This window comes from Nestor notabilis, unplaced genomic scaffold (assembly GCF_000696875.1).
Source record: "Nestor notabilis isolate BGI_N333 unplaced genomic scaffold, ASM69687v1 scaffold1352, whole genome shotgun sequence".
NCBI classification, from domain to species: domain Eukaryota; kingdom Metazoa; phylum Chordata; class Aves; order Psittaciformes; family Psittacidae; genus Nestor; species Nestor notabilis.
Genome location: NW_009918547.1, coordinates 232 through 20,430, shown reverse-complemented (window position 1 = coordinate 20,430; position 20,199 = coordinate 232). Strand labels below are relative to the sequence as shown.

At 38.5% G+C, this 20,199-nt stretch overlaps 1 protein-coding gene across 1 annotated transcript; it reads right to left on the bottom strand.

Moving 5' to 3' along the window:
- Positions 1-15,540: 15,540 nt before the first annotated feature.
- Positions 15,541-19,112, bottom strand: SLITRK4 (SLIT and NTRK-like family, member 4). Its single transcript, XM_010009752.1, has one exon. It carries the CDS (start codon positions 19,038-19,040, stop codon positions 16,527-16,529), a length of 2,514 nt encoding a protein of 837 aa, XP_010008054.1. The 5' UTR covers positions 19,041-19,112; the 3' UTR covers positions 15,541-16,526.
- Positions 19,113-20,199: the final 1,087 nt, after the last annotated feature.

Here is a 20,199-nt window from a genome sequence, read left to right as displayed (position 1 = left end):
CAGTGACTGAGCCTAGAACCAGTCATTTTGTCTGAGAAGAAAAAAAAAGAAAATCTCAACAAACTAGTGTTAAATAAAAGAGACCCGCAGCTAACTGCCTTATGGAGGGAATTGTGCTAAAGCATAACAGGCATAAGGAGATAAAATATAACACAAATCAAAGGTATGCTATGTACATATTCCTTTTTGGTTTAAAATTATTTTTTTCTTCTGGGAGAGTTTATTATTTGCACTTACAAATGAACTCATTACCACATGCAACAGCTTCTATGAAGACAAAATTCTATGTCAGCAATGTGTTGTCCCCCCACCCCCACCCTCAAATATGAAATTCAGCCATCAAAGTCTACTATGGCCAAGCAACAAATCCACAACCATCAACATCTACTATAGTCACAAAAGCTGAAAGTAGTGCTCCGTAGTATGTTCTGTTTCATAAAAGTAGAAAAGCATCATTTTTACTTTTCTTCTGTACATATTTCCTGGGGAGAACTCACAATCTGTGCTCCTCATTTCTGGAGACAATGCACTAAACTTTGTAAACACTGGTCTTATGCATCATTTAGGTATCCGTGGTTACATAGATATAAAGACTTCTTGAATGACATCCTGCTGTTTGCTAGTTTTTATGTCAGTGAGAGCTGCTATAGCAGCAAATACCATGGGTCTGAACCAGGGTCTACCACAGTCTACAAGGAGATGTCATTAAATTACAAATCTGAATAAATTAGGCAGCTGGTACAACCACAGTTGGTCGCTCTTTATATGCAGAGTAAGCAAGAAAAGGAGAGAGGAACAGGCTTTAGGTAGTATAAGGTATTTTCTAAGTTCACATCCTCTTTCCGTGGCATCCACTGGAAAAAAGGATACTTGTTTTTCCACCACATGGCACTTCCATGAACAGTGACACTGTGGATCCTAGCTCCTTTGGTCATAAGTCATCCTAAGGCTACTCAGGTCAGTGGAGCTCTGCTGACTCCAGCAGATGGAGGAGATGGTACCAGAGGGTCTTTATGCTCCATGCTAGTGAGGGCTGAGCCTACCTTCTCCACCCCCACAGTGAAGGCAAGGCTGGGAATATCCTCAGCTCTTTGTCCAGCAGAGGCTGAGTGTCCTACAAGTCATAAGATACAGGCAGACTTACTATTGATGTTGGTAAAGATCAAGCACATCAGCCTTGATGATTTTAATCCTCACACCAGTTCCAGCAAATGGTGCAGGATGTGCTTCAAAGTGAGTGCTTATGTTCGCATTGGCATCTGCAAAGCACACAGAGAGAAACAGGTCAGAGCCCCCAGCACCTGGTTCTGTGAGATAACACAGATGTTGCTCTTCCCTTCCGCTGAAAGGTCTGCACAAACTCAGCACAATAAGCTCTTTCCTGGACATTTTCTGTGCCTTCTGCTGGACATTTCAGATCAGGCTTTCCTGAGAAGTCAAACTCAACACTGCCCAAACTCCACAAACTGACAAAAAGTGATTTTTTGTCCCTGGTGTTGCCACCCTTCCATTCCCCAATACACATCCACTGACATTTAGAAAGATGTCCACTGGTGTCTTCTAAGTGGTTACAAAAAATTAAGGAAAGGGAGACTGGCATTCCATATACACCTTTTGCTTATCACTGTATTGAACCAGATTACTTCTTCATTTACATACCAGCATTAATTACCTAAAGTGCTGTGAAGGAGACCAAAATTCACTATTTTACAAAGGCTAATGCACGCAGTGGCTCATTCCGGGCTAGAGTGTGCTAAAAATGAAGGTGATCTGTGTTCTGCCACCCTATTTTGCAAAATTGCTGCTTAGTCTTGGATCAAAGAAGAGCGTGACAACACCTTGCTGTAAAAATGAAATGACAGATTTGGGTTTGCATTTTAGAGTCCCATACCACTGATCTTTGATATTTCTTAAGCAAACTTTGTGTTTAAGATTTGAAGATGGCTTGATTGTTTTTCCTTCCCTAGCAAAGATTCATTGCTCATATCCAACCTCCAAAATCTCTTGCACACTCCCTGTCAGTTTGGTTCCAAAAAAACCAAAAACAACCCACAACGAAAAAAAACAAAAAAGCCCCACCCCAGCATTTGATCTTGCAGAATAAATAGTATAAATAATTCACGAGAAAGAAGTTTTAAAGTCCCAATTCGACCCTTCCTTTCTTCCACATACTTTTTCATTTGGCATTAAAACTATTATAAACAGCCATATTTTGGTAACAAGCTGGACTCCCTGTGGATAGCAAGAGGATTATCAGTTACTGAAACCAAACCATACACATACAAAAAGACCCTTAAATAAAATATTGGAACAATAAATATTGCCAATGTAGTATTGATTCAGACTACTCTTGAATTACGTTAAAGCTTTTAATTCCACACTCACTTGTTTTTCCTTAGGACCATATTACATTTAGCCACATAACCTTCTGAGACCTTATACTATAGTCAGGGCATTTGAACATGAATGTCAGCATTAGCAGCATTTGTGAATAACATTTACTTAAAAAAAAAAACAACCCAGCTCCACAAATCTTTGTTCCTAGGCCAATAATTCATTTCATTAATGTGTGGTATAAACCAGTATTTAATACTTTTTAAAAATATGTGACATATTGCAAAGCTTTAAACTTATCACACTGTTTCTTGAGTGATAGACAGTAGTCAACATTTTGTACCAAATTCCAAAGCGTTAATATCGTCTTCAAAATCTTTCAATCCCACAGCATGGCAAATTATACTGGTGTCGTGGTTTAAGCCCAGCCGGCAACTTGGAACCACACAGTCGCTCGCTCACTCCCCCCCTTTTCCTTCCTCCCCCCGCTCCCGGAGGGATGGGGAGGAGAATCGAAGGAATGTAACTCCCACGAGTTGAGATAACGGCTCTCCAGTAACTAAGGTATAATACAAACCACTACTGCTACCAATAATAATGATAAGAGGAATAACAAGGGGAGAGGACACAACCGCTCACCACCCGCCGACCGATACCCAGCCCGACCCGAGCAGCGATCTGGGCCTTCCGGGTAACTCCCCCCAGTTTCTATACTGGGCATGACGTGCTGTGCTATGGAATACCCCTTTGGCCAGTTTGGGTCAGGTGTCCTGTCTCTGCTTCCTCCCGGCTTCCCCTCCTCTCTGGCAGAGCATGAGACTGAGAAAGTCCTTGGTCAGAGTAAACATTACTGAGCAACAACTAAAAACATCGGTGTTATCAGCATTGTTCCCAGACTGAAAGTCAAAAACACAGCTCTGCACCAGCTACTAAGGAGGAGAAAAAAGGACTGCTGTAGCTGAACCCAGGACAACTGGCTGCTCTGTAGTAGAAGGGAACAGCTTTAAAGATCCATCAACAGTCTGTGTCCTCTCTGGCTCATCAGAAATGCCATCAGAATATGACGTTTCAAACATCCTACAGCAGAGACTGGATGATAAGGCAGAAAGAAGAGCCCTGGCTCACTGCATACAACCCAGCTACAGCTCTTTCTTGGTAATAAATGGCAGAAGACTGCTGTTTCTTGGCTCTCTTCCTTCTAAGTACTTGAGTGAACACTAGGAATGACTATAAGGGTTACACTCCTTGCAGAGAGGAGTCTTGATCTTCCCTTGAAGAGGAGAGACAAGGAGGGCAAGCATGATCCCCAAATCTACAGCTTCCCAGGGAATTCAGAGCTGTCTTGTGGCCTAGAATTGCTTAGCTCTGCCCCTCGCTTGCTTTGGAGTACACCTTTTGACAAGATTATTGCTCTTACAGCTCTCCTGAAGGCTCACAGAAGAGCATCAGGGTAAAGTAGCCCATCTGTTTTCATTTGGCAGGGATTCAGCAAAACACAGTTTAGCAAAGTGCTTAAACAAATGCTTAACCTTAAGCCTGCTATTAAAGACCTAAGAAAGTGCTTTACTGGATTAAGAGCAAGAACTACTAGAAGAGGGTCTTCATGGTCTGTTGCACTGTCAGAGACTTGAGAACTGAGAAGGAGACTGCTTTCAAGATATGCCAAGATTCATGCATGTGGTATGAGACATCGGGGGTGAAGACAATGGGCATGTGCGACCACAAAACAGGAGAGAGACTGTAGCATGGAGCTTTCACACACCATTTTGGGGGGGGGGAACCACAACCAAAAACCCAACCAAAAAACCCCCAAAAAACCAAACCAAAACAAAAAAAAAAAAAATCAACCAAATCCCCAAACAAACCAACCCAGAATGATTGTACAATATTGCTTTTTGAAAGTGTTTCAGCTCTACTGGCTCGTGTCTGGGACTGTTTCACCCTCCAGATATTAGAGTGGCACAAGTCCCAAGGAGGCATAGAGGTGAAAGACTTAATTCCCAAAGGTGCAGAGGCTTAACTGTACCGCTCATCGGTGGTTGTTGTGAGACAAACACAAGGACACCACATAGCTTCTATGACTTTCTTGCAACTAAGGCCTGTGCTAATATCTCAGCTCCTCACATAACTTCCCCATAATGGGAGGTAAAAGCAAACAGCGCATCTTCCGTGTGATGGTGGGAGTAGTAAAGATCCAGGTGGCAGTTTCAGTACAGGTTCATTAACAACTCTCCCTCTGCAATGCAAATATTGCCTGCTGGTGTTTACTCCTTCCTTTTTCTAAACTAAAATGAGACAACATATTTTCACATGACTAATCTCTTCATAATGCATTTTACCTCCTGCAAACTGGATATAAATAGAATTATTTTTCAAAAGACAGAGAGATCTTCCAGATCTTTATACACAGGTTCTTGCAGACAACACAATCCATCACCTTTCCATTAAAGAACTATACAAAATGAAATATTTAATAAGTGATAAATTAAATATTAATGGCCGATGCATCACAGAGATCTCTAAAAGTTTACAAGACCATATACGTTAGAGTGTTTATTTTTATAGCAGCTCAGCCTGTTCCCACCTAACTTATTAATTTGCTTGCTAAGTGCCTCACAGGCCTCTAAGCAATCCCATAGCCCTAAAATCACCTCTAAGTGAAAATTTCAGCTCTAGACCTTCAAACCAAAGTTGTTTCTGTTCCTCCTTCAGCATCTCTCAAATATTCTCTTACCTTACCACGAGCTTCTTGGCTTTCTTGCGTCTGTCTCCACCACCCACATGCAGTCTTACTGTAGCTGGAGTTTGCGGTGGCACAAATAGAAACCATTAACTCCTAGCTTCATTCACATGAGAGCAAAACAAGCATCCTCCTCTGCAGAGGGAACTGCAGAGCTTTTGTAAGGAGTTTTTAACCAGTGGAGGAGGGAAGGTTACAGATCTCAGGCAGCTGTGTGCAGAGAGGAGCACCCTACTGGGGTAAGTAAAGAGCTTCTACCAGATTTATCCCAAAATCAAGGCTCTAAACGTATTTATTTACTTACCTCCCATATCTTTGAAGAGCTGCTCACAAAGGACTTCAAAAATGCCTATTTTGAGTGGGGAAGGGAGACCCCAAACCCTAGCCCAAAAAGCACTTGTTACTAGGTCTCAGCAACACATGGGCCCTGCACCTATGAATGATGCTACACAGCTGGGGTTTAGCAGGTCAGCTTTTGCCCAGAGCCTGAGAATGGTCCCCACACTGGTTTCTTCTCTAGCGTGTATGTGCAATGCAGCCAGATCCAGTTTCCCAAGCAAGCTTTTCTGTGTCTACTTCCTTACGTCCCCACTACAAACCTCTCATGCAACACCTCTCCCCATGCCTCCTGTGACTGTCATCCTTCCCACTGAGGAACACAAGGGAAGACAGCCTGAGAAGGTTAACACCGCTCATTAACTGATCAGCAGAGCCTGTGCCAAGTGAATCAAAATGCTGTTTTCCCTCCTGCCCAGCACACCGGGGCTGAGGCTGCTGCTTTTGAAGAAATCCCTGCTGGGAGAAAGAACAGGCACGCTGGCTGGATTGAACAGCCCACAGAAAGGATGCTCAGTGGCTATGGGGTCAGAGCCTTTAACTGGAAGTGACACCTGGGCCTTTTGCAGAGGGCTACATCTATGAAATACCCAACTGGCTTTGCATCATCCCTAACAGAGAGAAAAGCTGAGGCTCTCTCAAACAGCTTAAGTACTTCTCTTTCTGCAGCCTCGCCTATAAGTACACATTCCAGAAGCTTTGAAAAACCCAGTTCGGCTTACTGACAGAGAGTATTAGGCCCTTTAGGGCAGCTGATGTCTCTCATAGAAATCGGTGGGCTTTTAAATCCTGCGTTTTCTTCTCAACACCTGAAAAAAAGCCCCGTGGTGGCAGTTCACACAAATAGCTCACTGACTTCTCAAGGCCAAGGGAAACCCTAAATAGGATGCGAGGTTCTCATTTTTAATCCCCTCAAAAATAGTTCAGGTGTGTATGATGGGAGTAGCTGTGAGAAGTAATTGCTGCACAGGGGCCCAATTATTCACATACTTCAAAACAAACCAAAACTCCCACATGGTTATGAATGAAAGGCTTAAAAGGAGTGGGTTAAGAAATGGATAAAAGCATAATTTCAGATTTATGTAACTGACAGTTTAAATTTGGTTTTCACTATTCTTACTAAAAATTATCATTAATCTAATTGTGATTCTCATCTATCGCTGGTATTCTTTTTGTGTGTGTTTGTTTGTAACTTGAAACTCCTGTTTCACATGAATAAAAGCCTCCAATCTCTGCAGGAAAATGAATTTTGGAAGGTTTGTACAATGCAACTAATACCATGAAGCCCTGCCCTGGGGTTTATTAATGTTCAGAGATATGCTGTGGTATTAATGTGCCTTAATATGGCCTGCAAGAGGTTGCAGGCATGGAAAAGTGATATCCTTAACATACAGGGTATTTTTTGTCACATTCCTTGGGCTTTTTTAACACACAAACACACACATACACACACACACACACACACACACAAAACAAACAGAAAACTCCCAAACTTTTTACAAAGATCAGCTATAAACTATTTCTCGTAGTTTGGGTTGAGTTAGAATCTCCTTCCAGCTAAATCCAAATGATGGGAGCATCCAGCCTAAATTACAATGGCAGTGTTGGGTGGTGCTGCATTAAACTGACCTTTGGCTTTATATTAGCTGAGCTAAATAAATAAAAAAATTCATAAATTCCCAGCAACAAACACAAGCATACCTTATCATTCACAGTGTGAAGTTGTTACTACAGTGCCATCTTCAGTGCATTACATAAAATGGAGTTTTCCTGTAGGATTTTTCATTGTTCTTTGTGGGTTGGAAATGGATGAAAGGAATTTCCACTGTACAGAAGAATGAGGAAAAAAAGGTGAAAGCCTTCTCTCTTTGTTAATGAGAAATACATCATGATTCAGAAAATAAGCAAATGATTGTATATGTAATTATCAGGCAAAGCAATATGAGCCTGGCCACTATGATAGGCTTTGAGGTCAAAAATGGTTGTTCCCATCTAGTGCCAGTGACACTTAACAATACCATATGGAGATGACAATTTTGCATGTGACCATGCATTATGGGTAGTGTATTATAGAATCATTGAAAATTGTTAATGCAAGTTTCACTGTACGCTGTTTACAGACAGGAAGAAACATACGTCTCCACAAATTTGACAGAGGATCTGGTCTAGCTGTGCAGTGCAGGACAACACATTTGGTCAGGCAAGCTCTTCCAGTCTTGCTTTTCCTGTTGCAAAACAGACTAGCCCATATATTGAAGTAGCAGACAGTCAAAGAAAGAGTCTTACATTCTACAGAGCTGTTGTGCTGTTCTGCTCCCATTTATTTGCTTCCCTGCAATGTCAAACCAAGGATGCTACCAAGCCCTGCTACAACCTTGTTCCTTGGCCCAAGCCATGGACATTCTGGGCCATGCCACAGTGGTCTGGTCCAGAAGGTATAGGACCTTTAGTAAAGGTCACTGCTATGCTTCTGTTGTCTCCAGGGACATCTTACTTGTGAGGCCCATGGCAAATACGTGCATAAGTAGGTATGAATACATGTTGCTAGCTCAACCCCATATGGCACAGAGACACTAGGCAAACTGACCTCATGCATGTGCAATGTCAAAGGGAATACTTGTGTGGAGAAAGAAACTAGGAACGGACTCCAGTTCTACATCTCAGTCCCGCAACTTGCCAGCATAAGCAAAAGTTGTCAGAGGTGACAATGTTATTGAAAAGTGTGAGTAATTTTATTATTATAATGCAGCTGTTCTCTCTGGAGGGAACATCTTTGCTTGTCTTTTTTAGGCATATATATTTTCTTGTATATGGCTCAGAGCTGTATTGTTCTGCGTAGAGAAAACAGCTCTATTTAATGGTTGAAGGAGAAAAATCTGCAGACAGGAAAACCCAGCTTACTCACTTTCAGTGATATTTCTCAGTCTGAACAATAGAGTGCTATATACAGTACAATGGTATTTCCCTTTTTGAAATGGATTGTATGCTGATAATACTCATCATTTGCATATTACTTTCACTTTGAAAGCACATTACAAATGTAAGGGAATCCTTTCCAACACACTTTACAATATGTAATCCTTGCTATCATTGCTGTCATATGCTGAAGTGGTATAAATTACTTAACAAAGCTACACAGAAAGAATGTGTCACACTGTTGTTCTTGCTGACCATTACTTCTGCTAGTTACTGTGTGACTATTGCAACAAAATCATAAAATCGTGTTCATGGCATCACTCCAACAGCTACAGTGAAACTCCAAATTCCAGGGGACGCTACTTAAAAGGTAAAACCTCTTAGCGCTTCCATAGCTTATATTCTTGAGAAAGGATTACAGAATAGGGACCTTATTTGTTGGCAGTATCCTAATTCTCTCAAAGTACTTTCTGAACATTTTTCTCAGTTAAGGCAAAAGTCATTTTCATCGAACAAAAATAAATCTTAAATATAGGTTATCCATGATGTTTCTGTTCTTTATTTACATCTTATAAAACCATGAGAATTCAAAGCAATGTTTTTTGATGGACATTTGGTCAGAATCTCCTGCTCACATCTGTAAAACTACCCATTTATTGAACTGATCCCAAAAGTAAAGATCTTCATGAGGATAAAGCAGTGCAACCATGCCAATATTGAAGAACCAAACTGTAAGAACCCCAATTATTTCAGTGTTAACCCCATCGAAAGACATTATCCCTTGTATGACGTTTGTACTCTTGTTACTAACTTGATCAAATTGCAGACACACCTCAACAGCAGCTTAAAGGCTGGTCCTGAAGAACACTAACTGATTTAATTTCCATTAAAGCAGACAGACAGGGAACATTCAAAACCTTGCATTTAATTTCTACTACACAAAAGGCAGCAAGACATTTAGGATGTATCTTTGCAGCTAAATTGTGCCCTAAGCTGCACATGCCTCCCAAGGCATATTCTAACCCAAGAATGGAATAAGTTGAAAAGCTGCATGCTAAAAATATAAACCCAACTGCTTGTATTCTCTGTTGGTAAAATACTTTGTAAGTACACATATTACCCAACAATGTGATCATTCTTTCAAATATCCGTATTTTTCTTTTTTAATCCTGAAAAATTCAAATTACAAAAAAAAAGTTCTTCTCCCACCCGTCTCCACAAAACTATTTTTGGGTATAAGCAAACAGACTGTACATATACCAGACTGGTGACTTGGAGTCTTATTTGCAGTATGTCGACAAGAAGAACACCCTGTTGAGACGGACTCACAGAGTCTATGAAATCCTGCCATAGAGCAATGAAATCTGCTGTATAGTACATTGTTTTCTGTAGTTTCTTGAAGTGAAGAGCTCAAAATCTGTCAAAACGCTTTGCCCTTTGTGACTCTGCTCATTGAGAGGTACTTACTGTGCAGCACCTCATATTCAGATGTGAGCATTACTATATCTCACAAAGAGACTCTCAACGAACTGCTCAACAAACATTTGGTACGGATTAACCACCCACAAACAGCACCCAATGTACACACAAATGTATCCACATCTCAGTTAAAAGTCTCATTAAGAAATATGTATCACATCTGGTTTAACCTAAATAATTGACCCAAGTCTTTTCAGTGAATAGTGACACCAAAACCTAGCTTATGTAAGTGGGTGCAAATGTCTGCAGGATTTAGCCCACAAGATTGTCAAGACTGAATTGACTGAATTGCATTTACTTTGCACTGTACACCTTAGTGTCATGGAAAGCCATCATTGTCCTGCTTCGAAAGCCCAGCATGAATCTTCCCAACAGAAACTTAAAACACTTCCTACTCCTCTCTGTTTCGGATCATATACCACCTGACATGGCTCAGACACCATCCAGGACAGTCTCCTTCAATCTACCTTTTATACTGTACAGGCTTTCAGCAAATTGACAAATCCTACTTCACCTCTTTGGAAACTGCTATTAATCAAGGTCTAGAGAAACATTCAGCTGCAAGGGACTGGGCACACTGAAGATGAAGTGACAGCATGAAGTAGAAGGATGGCCTGGAAGGTCATAGTACACACATTTCTAGGAAATTACATTAAATCAAGACATGAAATGCTTGTAGATGAGGGAAACTGAAGAAGACTTCTTTGTTACTGTACGTAGGCAAAATGGCTGTTAAACCATATAGACGTCACCTTCTGTTTTCGAGTTAAACGAAGACCATGATGTAGGGACCAAAGGGACAATGATGTAACACTTGTATACCCATCAGAGTTGATTTACAGTACTTTAAACCTCCACATACACACATACAAAAACATTTAAAATTTAGTACCAGCCAGGTCTCTTTTTCTTATCTGATTGTTATTCGTGCTTTTAAGAAATTATTTAGTGTCAACTACAAAAATTCACAGCAAGAGAATGAAAATCAACATAATACAGCATCAGTTTGTTACTAGTGACCAGTATTTTAAAACTAACAGACTTCCCAAAATAAACTGCTTTCAGACAATAAATAAATAAATAAATAATCTCAAGTACTACTAATGAACATGAATGTAACTAACAATAAAATAAAGATACTTGCAGTAAAGTCCCTACTTAATGAGAAAGAAGAACATGGTAAGTTTGTTCCATTACAGGGAGAAAATAAATCGTATTGTTAAGACAGTGTTTTTATTTTGTGATGTATATGTCAATTCTATGTATTAAACCAGCAAATTTAAATAGTTTTGTATCCACAGTACATCTACAGGATGTGACAGTTCTTGAATCCTTGCGGAGTTCCACTGACATCAAATGAACACAGGACTGCACCTACTCTATGTTCTACCTTACAGTTATTTCAAACTAGAAACAGCTTTACCACACAAAACAATGCGGCAAACCACAAGATTGTATTTTATTTCAAATAAAAAATTCCTTATTTTTTATTTCAGTGACAGGTAGATCAGCACCTCACCTAATACGGTAGATTTCTGCTTTTGTGTTCACTAAGGTAAGGCTGATTTGATTCCACTGAAGTTTGCTGAGATAGTCTAGATTTACACTGGTAAATTTCTGAGATGAGTTTGTCCCTGAGCATTAATATTCCTATTTTTATTTTTTAACACAGCAACAATCAGAGTACGTAAGGATGAATGAATTGCAATTAAAGAATAAATAATGAAAATAACATAACATAAAACTGTCAAGTTCCTCTACATTCAGGAAATCAGAGCATGCATATTGTTTTCAAAACATGAATACTTATGCTTGATTCTGAGGTTTTTCTATAGAAAGAAATTCTATGGAATGTATACATAGGCCTTTTTCAATTAATGCTGTAGGTTTGCTTCTGAAGTTACACTGCAACTGGTGGTAAAAAGAATCCGTATCAAGTCCTGATTTTCTAGTCCATATCACATTCTAATTCTCATTCACCACCACTATAATGTGTGTTAAATCCTCCACAACAGGGAATGTTTAATCTAGATGTTAATTCTGTTCCTGCTTTTCTCCCCTCCCATGAAGATTTTTAAGATACTTTGTAAAACGTTTTTACTACAAAATCTAAATCTGGAAGTTAAAATTACCTAAAGATGTCTTTTCAACATTCATTTATAAAACTACCCTAACCAACTGAAATGATACATAGATTGGTATTTTTATTTTTGCTAAGGATAAACTAACTTTTCTTTCCTCTGAAAAATTGTCTTACTCAAAATGATTAATACGAAGGAAGCCAAATCAAAACAAATGCCCCTAGCATTACGTTACTGTTCCTCTTAAAACTTCAGTGTTGAAGATCTCAGAATCCAACTAAAAACTATACTCTGCTTATGTTACTAATGCAAAAAAATTTCACTGCCTTTGGAGGGAGTATTTGTATAGCAGAGGCAAAGAATATTTTTTAGACAACAGAAGATGGTAAAAACGCTTACAAAAGAAATTGTTAAGGTGATTGGAAAACATTACTCTTTAAAATTTTACAGATTCTCTTTCATCCACATAGAAATGACCCAAAAGAGAGCATTACAGGCACTTAACAAAGTCTAGTTTCAGAAACACAATAGTACCAAACCATTTTATTAACATTGCATACACCTTTTTAAGTCAATGCTGGCTAGTATTTTGATGTTGCTGAAGGCAAACAAAATTCATAAACAATGGTTTTCTGTGTTTTACATTGTACTGAATGTTATAACTACCTTAATCATAAACTAACCTAGAATAGTAATGATTGAAGCAGGGTAAAACCAATACCTTTTGTTTTCTTTAGTTTATTTCAAAATAGGGTGATTATAAATACATTCTTGTTATATTTCCTTCCTGATTCTTTGGATGCAACCAAAAAAGAAAAAAAAATCTCACTGTGTTCATATCACACAATATCGACGTACAAATCATGCAAAAGATATTATAGATATCATACCATCATCAAGTTCTAGATGTGTTTCGTTGATTCTGAAACATCTGTTAATATTATTCACAAGGCCATGTCTTTTATAATTTATATTGTCATTACAGCTTTAAAAAAAATCATTTTATGTAAGATTTTTATACTAGATTTTTTATATTATTGTCAATCTTGAACACTAAATGCAAAATGTAAATTGTTTAATGGTCTTGTGTTCTTGCACCATGGTAGTTGCTTTCTGACAAAATTGCACGAATTTTTTCTTTTTCAGGGAAACGATTACACTTTATTGATTTTATTTAAAAATGGAAACTTCTTTATAATACAATGAAGACAACAGATTATGTTAACACCTTCATTGATTTAGTCTATGGGTCTTAACAGCCATTTTACAAGCGTGGCCACTCAAACCAACGTAATGGACAGACCTGTTAAGCCACATCTGAAGAGTCACCTTCTCAGATAGACTGACTATAGATTTGAATGGACATTACAATAAAACTGCTGTGCAGACACATACACTGCTTCAAAAGATGGAGGAAATAAACTAATATTAAGGTTGTCTTTCAAAGTAACAATTTCACAGAAATAGAGCGTTTTGCCAACTTCTGCATTCTTCACTCACACTATTATGCCTACATATTCCATCATATATGTAAACCGCTTAGGAAAAACTTACACAGGAAAGTCCAGATTGTACAACCTTTATTGATGCTGGAGAACCTACACTTAACTGCATAATCCCAAAAGTCACCATTCTCTACGTATTATATACATCTCTGAGCTGGCTTTTTTTGAAGTCAATGAAAAACTCTACCTAAGCCCCAGTTGTGGGCATATTGTTTATTAGTTAATGAATAGTACCTCTGCACATGATTTAGCTTCAGTTCAAATGCTTTACTGGATTGGGACCTCAATGTGCAGGAGAATCTGATGCAGTGTAATGGTACAGCATAACAGTTCAGATCTTCCTCCTTTGGTCAGTGACTAAAAGACGTCACCACAAAACAAACAAACAAACAAATAAACCTGAAACAAAACACCACAAACCAACCAAACACCTAATTTTTTTTTTTTTTAGCTGAGGAAGGTATGATCATTTATCATTGATCTTTTAGCTCAGAGCAACATGAGTCATAAGCACATCAGTTTTAACATCACTTACAAGTACTAGCTTATTTGCTAATATTTTTAACACATGGCTCTCCAGAGAAGGGTATGGGACATCTCTGACAGTGCACTGAAGTGTGTCGGAAGCCTTATGCAAGGCAAATCCCAGTGAACCTGGACACATCCTCAAAGCCAAGCAGCACTGTGTAGAGTAGGCACAGTAACCCATAATTCTTAACCTACTGATGGAGCCATTGTAGTCTATCACGTCAGTGCATCTTTAACACTCCTTAATTCACAGACTCTTAACACAGTAAGCTCAAATGTAGTTATTCAAGCCTTTGATATGTATTGCATGATTGCTCAACCAAGAACTTCTTATGCTAGAAATGCATATGTACATAGTGTCCATGTCCTGAAAATCCCTATGACATCCTGAAGTCACTTACTGTGCATTGATAGCAGCAGCTTCTTGAAAAAAACTCAGTCATTAATTTATCTGTTATAATTTTATTATCTGAAGTCATGTATGACATTGTACATACTCCACTGTAGTACGAAGAAAAATAATAAAACAATCCTCTTCCTAAGTTACAAGAGCATAAACAAATGTCTGAAAATAGAAAAATGATGTTTTGTTTTGCTTTCTCTTAAATAAAGAAGCAGTGGTTTTTTGTAAACTTTGCTAAAAATATACTGCAGCCTGTTTGCCAAGTGTCATTCCAGAATAAAAATTTCACAGCAGTGTCATAAAGCCCTGAAATTAGAGGTTTATAATGGAAATAGCTGACACAGCCTTTTCCCCAATATCATTATTGGGTCTTGCTGTAATATTTGCTTGTTTCAAATTAATGAAAAGCATTCATGTTTATATCCTACTAATCGTAATGGATTTTTATGTATTGATTTTAAAAGGCGCAGGGGAGAAGGTTCTGGAAGCAAAGGAGAGAGAGGGGCTTATCCAAAGCTCACTGAAATAAATGGAAAAAAAAAATGTCCTTTTCAAGTCAAAAGCTTTTGTTAATCTTATAGTATAGATTTGCCATATGATGCTTTACCAATGTATCTCCATTCTCATCTTAAGGTACCATCTACCAGTGAGATACAGTGGAGATTTTCCATTCTCCTGACTGCTATTTATCCCTAGCTATTCATATTCAGCTTTCACAAGGGCAAGTTTTTACTCTTTAGATACAAGCTACACAATACTCTGAACTGAGACCACTATATCCACTTTACACTGTGGTTTTAAAAAGATATGATTTCCCATATTGTTCACTGTGTGATCAGGTTTTTTTCCTGACTGACAGCAGCCAGACAGGTAAGAACATAAAACTTATGCATATACAATTAAAATATTACCCTTACCATGAATTCCTGATAATACTTGTAGTGAAAACTATTTAGATTAAGCTGTAGAACCCTGAAAAGCAAGACAAGTGATGGCAAATAACTGCCTGAGACACAATACTAAAAAACTAATGAATCTATTTTAAAATGCACCATTGGTAACAAATCTGAAATAAGATAATATGCTAGTTTCACAAGAATAGTACAGAACAATTTTATTATCATTATATCTGATCACTTAATTCTGGATAATTCTATACATTACATCTCCAGTTTCTGTTTGGTATATTGTTCTGGTTTTATTTATACTGAATGCTTAATGCATTGTGATCAGGAAAACAAGTCAGGCATATTAAATACATATTAAGGAGTACATATTTTTCCTATTTAGTATACAAAGTATTTCATAAATATGAATTATATTACAAAAATAATTTCTGCTACGCTCACACAGTAAGCACTTTGACAATTTTGGACAACCTGTTGGGGTTGCAAGTTTTTCATGTAACTGAGAAGGAACTCCAGGTTTAATTGGAAATGAGTCTTACAACAGATTCTGCATAAACATCAAATATTTTCTTCAGATGCCACAAATACTGCAGAAGTCAGGCTTAACTATTTCTTTCTTTTTTTCTTTTTAATTCTTTTGTATAGACATGTATGCTTCAAGTGATCAAATTCATTTCATAGGTATGTAATGCATGGTATATTTTAAACAAATATTTGCACAATTTAACATTTTAATTCCAGTGGTTTCAAGATGCAGGCCATAAATGTAACCAATTTACACATACTATCAAATGTTCTCTCTTTGCATGCTTGTTACTTTCCAGATATTCTTTAAACAGTGCCATTACAACACCACAAATCAAGGGATTACTCCAGTTCCACCAACTTAAATCCACGTGCAGGATGAAGGACCCAGCTGAGGTACAAATACCAGTACCAGGTTTCTTGTGTTTGTTCTAACAAATCACAAGGAGACGATGGTTTTGCATTTAAGGTACAAAACATATATGCCTCTTGAGGTTAAATTCAGTGTAACGTGTATAAAGCATCCCTTTGGCCATAGAGTTTGCAGTATCCTTACAGGATTCCGTGGGGCATGAGTTTTATGTAGTAAAATCTATTAAGGAAATTCTCTTCTACTTGACAATTCATATGCAGCTACAGTTAATCAAGACACCCTTGGATACACCTGCCTCTATGCCTATCAATATAACATAGTATTTGGAAGTTAAAAGTCAACAAAAGGCACTTTCATCATTAAATAAATGTCCTCTGTAGGCGATAAGATTGTATGACCTATATTTTATTCAAAGCTGTTTGCTCTTCAAGGACTTGTAGGTAGTCAGGTGATCCTTGAAGCTTAGCTTTTAGTTCAAAATATTCACTTTTTCTTTGTTCTACTACAATTTTACTATGATTACCACCTATTAGAGATTTCTTGGTTTTTTTGTCTTGCAGTTTCTCTGGATAACGTATTTCAAAGCCACTGACCCCTATGCTGTTGTATTCTTTTTTACTTTCAAGAAAATTTTGAATAAAAACATTGGAATCCCTCCCAGGGAATAACTCATCCAGTTCATCGATTGTGCTAAGTCTTTTTCTGGTATCCGCATGCAATAAATCTTTCTCCTTGTCATTAATATTTCTCAGAATGACTTTTTGCCCTGGTGGGTCAGCAAATGTGAAGCCCGTTTCAGACTCTTTTAAGCCACAGGTATGACTTTTGCTCATCTGCTCAATTGTCTGAGGAATGAAGGCTTCTGCACCTAGTCCATCCTTTTTGTTTGACTTGTGATCGTGCTTTCTTAGCTGCAGTTGCATAGAACTGCATTCTTGATTTCCAATCCCTTCATGCTTTACAGTTGGTTTTTTGTTGCGCCGAAGCACAAAAACAAGAAGACAAAAAGCAACAAACACTGTTAAAATAAGCACAACTAATATGCTTAAGATTAGGATGGACAATGGAACTGGGCCACCAGGAGGGCTCCGAACTGGTCCCAGTGGTGTTGTAAAAGTAACAGCGGGCATTGGACTAGTGAACAGAGCAGATGGCTTGTTTAAAAGTTTAGGACAGAGGATCTCATTTTTCAGAGACTTAAGTTCAATGTTTGCAAACTGTACAGGTGTTTCACATTTCAATTCCTTCACCACAATACCGTCATTTAGCTTTTCAAGCCACAGTTTTAAAGCAACTAAATCACAAGTGCAGTCCCATGGGTTACCTTCCAAATCAATCTGTGTAAGAGATTTTAGCTGATCAAGAACGCCACTTACAGGTAAATACATGAAATGATTGTTCCTCAGATTCAGTCTAGCAAGGGGTGCACCAGCAAATATGTACGCTGGCAAGCTTCGTAGAAGATTGTTGTTCAGGTAGAGCAACTGCAAATTTGGCATTAAGTCAAAGGTGCCTGCTAGGATTTCTTTGATAACATTGTATTCCAAATACAGATATTGCAAGTTGTGGAGGCCAGCAAACATTTCTGGACTCAGACGCTCTATCTGATTGCCATTGAGATACAATCTCCGTAGATTTGTAAGGTTGCGGAAAACTTCTCCTTTGATCAGTGAAATCCGATTGCTGCCTAAATGTAGCAAATCCAGCCCCTCAAACTCAATAAAATCTGTAGTGTCCACATCCTTAATATAATTGCCATTTACATGCAGTTTCTTGGCATTTAAAGGTTTTGGTATGAGTTCAGCCATTGACTCTATATTTCTTTCTTGGCAATTTACACTTAATCCCAAGTCTGAAGGATGTGTTTTGCAAACACAGGGGACTGGACAGGGAGTTAAAGGAGGCACCCTAGTCTGGAAAGATACAATTTGACTGAGACTGCGATTAGACAGTGCTTTGCCTGCTACTATCCCCGAGATCTTTGAAGGATTTGTAGTCTTTGGCGGCTTTGTGACTAATCTGTGGACTGATGTTTGAGTGGTGTGGCCATTAGGTGTGCTGTAACCAGGCTCCATCTGTGAGGGAGGCAGAATGCGCACATCAAAATCACTCCCTGTCCCCATGGAGCACAACTCTTGCTTGTTGGTTTCTTTCAGCAGCCTTCCATACAAGTCACTGGGTGTTTCGCAGATAGCTTCTCCAATGTAGATGTTATAGGGCATGTTCTCCAGCCACGCTTTCAAAGGCAACAAATCACAAGTACAATTCCAGGGGTTGTCCTCCAGCTGCAATTCAACAATTCGGCCAATGTGTTCCAGAACTCCAATGTATGGAAGCTTCTGTATTCGATTCCCTCGTATATCCAGATGAGTTAGAGAAGCAAATCGAAAAATATTATCAGGAAGGAATGAAATCAGATTGTCATTAAGAATCAGGACTTTCAGCTTGTGAAGCTTATTGAAGGCTCCCCGTTCAATAAACTTGATTAAATTGTAGTCAGCTTGGAGATACTCCAAGTTCTCTATGCCAAGGAAAGTGTCAGCTCGGAGTATCTTTAATTCATTGTTGTTCAAGTGCAACTGTTTTAATGCACTAAGACCCATAAAGGCCCCTCCCTCAATGTTCTGTAACTTATTATTACCCAGTTGCAAGGACACTGCGTATGTAAAATTAAGAAAAGTATTTGGATATAGAATAATTAGCAGGTTGTTTTGAAAGTTGAGGTGGTAAAAATTAGACCATGGTGGTTTAAGCTGATTTGGTCTGTAGACTGCAACCTTCTCACAGTTGACATAGAGTACATTCTCAACTGACACACAGGAGCAAACATTGCAAATTTCCACAGATATATCAGCATCTGCAGCTGTAGAAGAAACTGGAGATGACAGAACCAGAAAGAGCCAGAGAAACATCTTCTTGTGATCAGCAAGCAACCTTAGGCTCCTGAACAAAGATAAAGAATCTAAAGAAGGAGGAAAGAAAAAAGAAAACGTTTTTCAGTTGTCATTGTTCCAAAACATCATTTGGGTTAAAAATTGTATACCACTGAACTACTGTACCTGCCAAGGATTACAGATAAACTACAAGCACTGAATTTCAAATAACATGAAAGATTTTAACGACCAAACAAATACATGGGAGCTAGAATGATTTCAAATATGGCGTGTAAATTTCTGTAGACAAACACAAATAACTCTGTGGTCTGTCAAGTATATTTCTCTCTCTCTTGTGCATGCCAAGCATGCATAACTAACAAAGTAAAATAACCAAAGGAGATTCCAATTTTATGCATATTTACTCTCCTCAGTCCTGCACTGCTCATATGTTGCCGTGCATTTCAGGGATATTAAACACAAATGCTGATGTTATGCATGCTCAAACATCGGGGTTGAGATAGCACAATACAGAAACGATGAAGACACAAAAGCAATGTCAGTACTCAGTGTATGCATCTATAGCATCAACACATACAGATTATCACTACCATAATAGTGAGATTCACTCAAGGGATACACAGACATGCACACACACAGTTTCTGTCACTTATTATATCTAGTTTAAATAAATAGGTGGCAAACTGATTGCAGAAATACAATGAACTACCCACAAAACAAGATCAGCTCTGGGTAACCAATGGAAGCACACAGGTATGGAAGAAGCATGCACAGGTCTACAGCTCCATCCCCTGGAATAACAGCAATACCCTGACTTGCAGGGCAAAACAAAGTCAATTCACCAGCCTAAAACTACTGAAACCTGAGAAGAACTTTTTCTTCTTTTTTTTCTTTTTTTTCGTATGTGCTTTTTTCCCCAACATGAAGCAAAATAATACCAAAATGGGAAAAATGTGTTTTTTAGTGATCAAAATAAAGACAGGCCGGCGGACCTGCCATTTTTTTTTACGCAGAACTGGAGCCACAGCTTTTTCTCTGAGTTAGAAGGTAGCTTTTTTTCTTAAAAACAAAATAAAAATAAATCAGTAATCAATACATTGCTTCCCCACCTTCCCCATTCCCCCCATTTCCCAACTTGTCCCTTTCATTTCCTGCTGTGGCAAGCTACTGAGCTGGC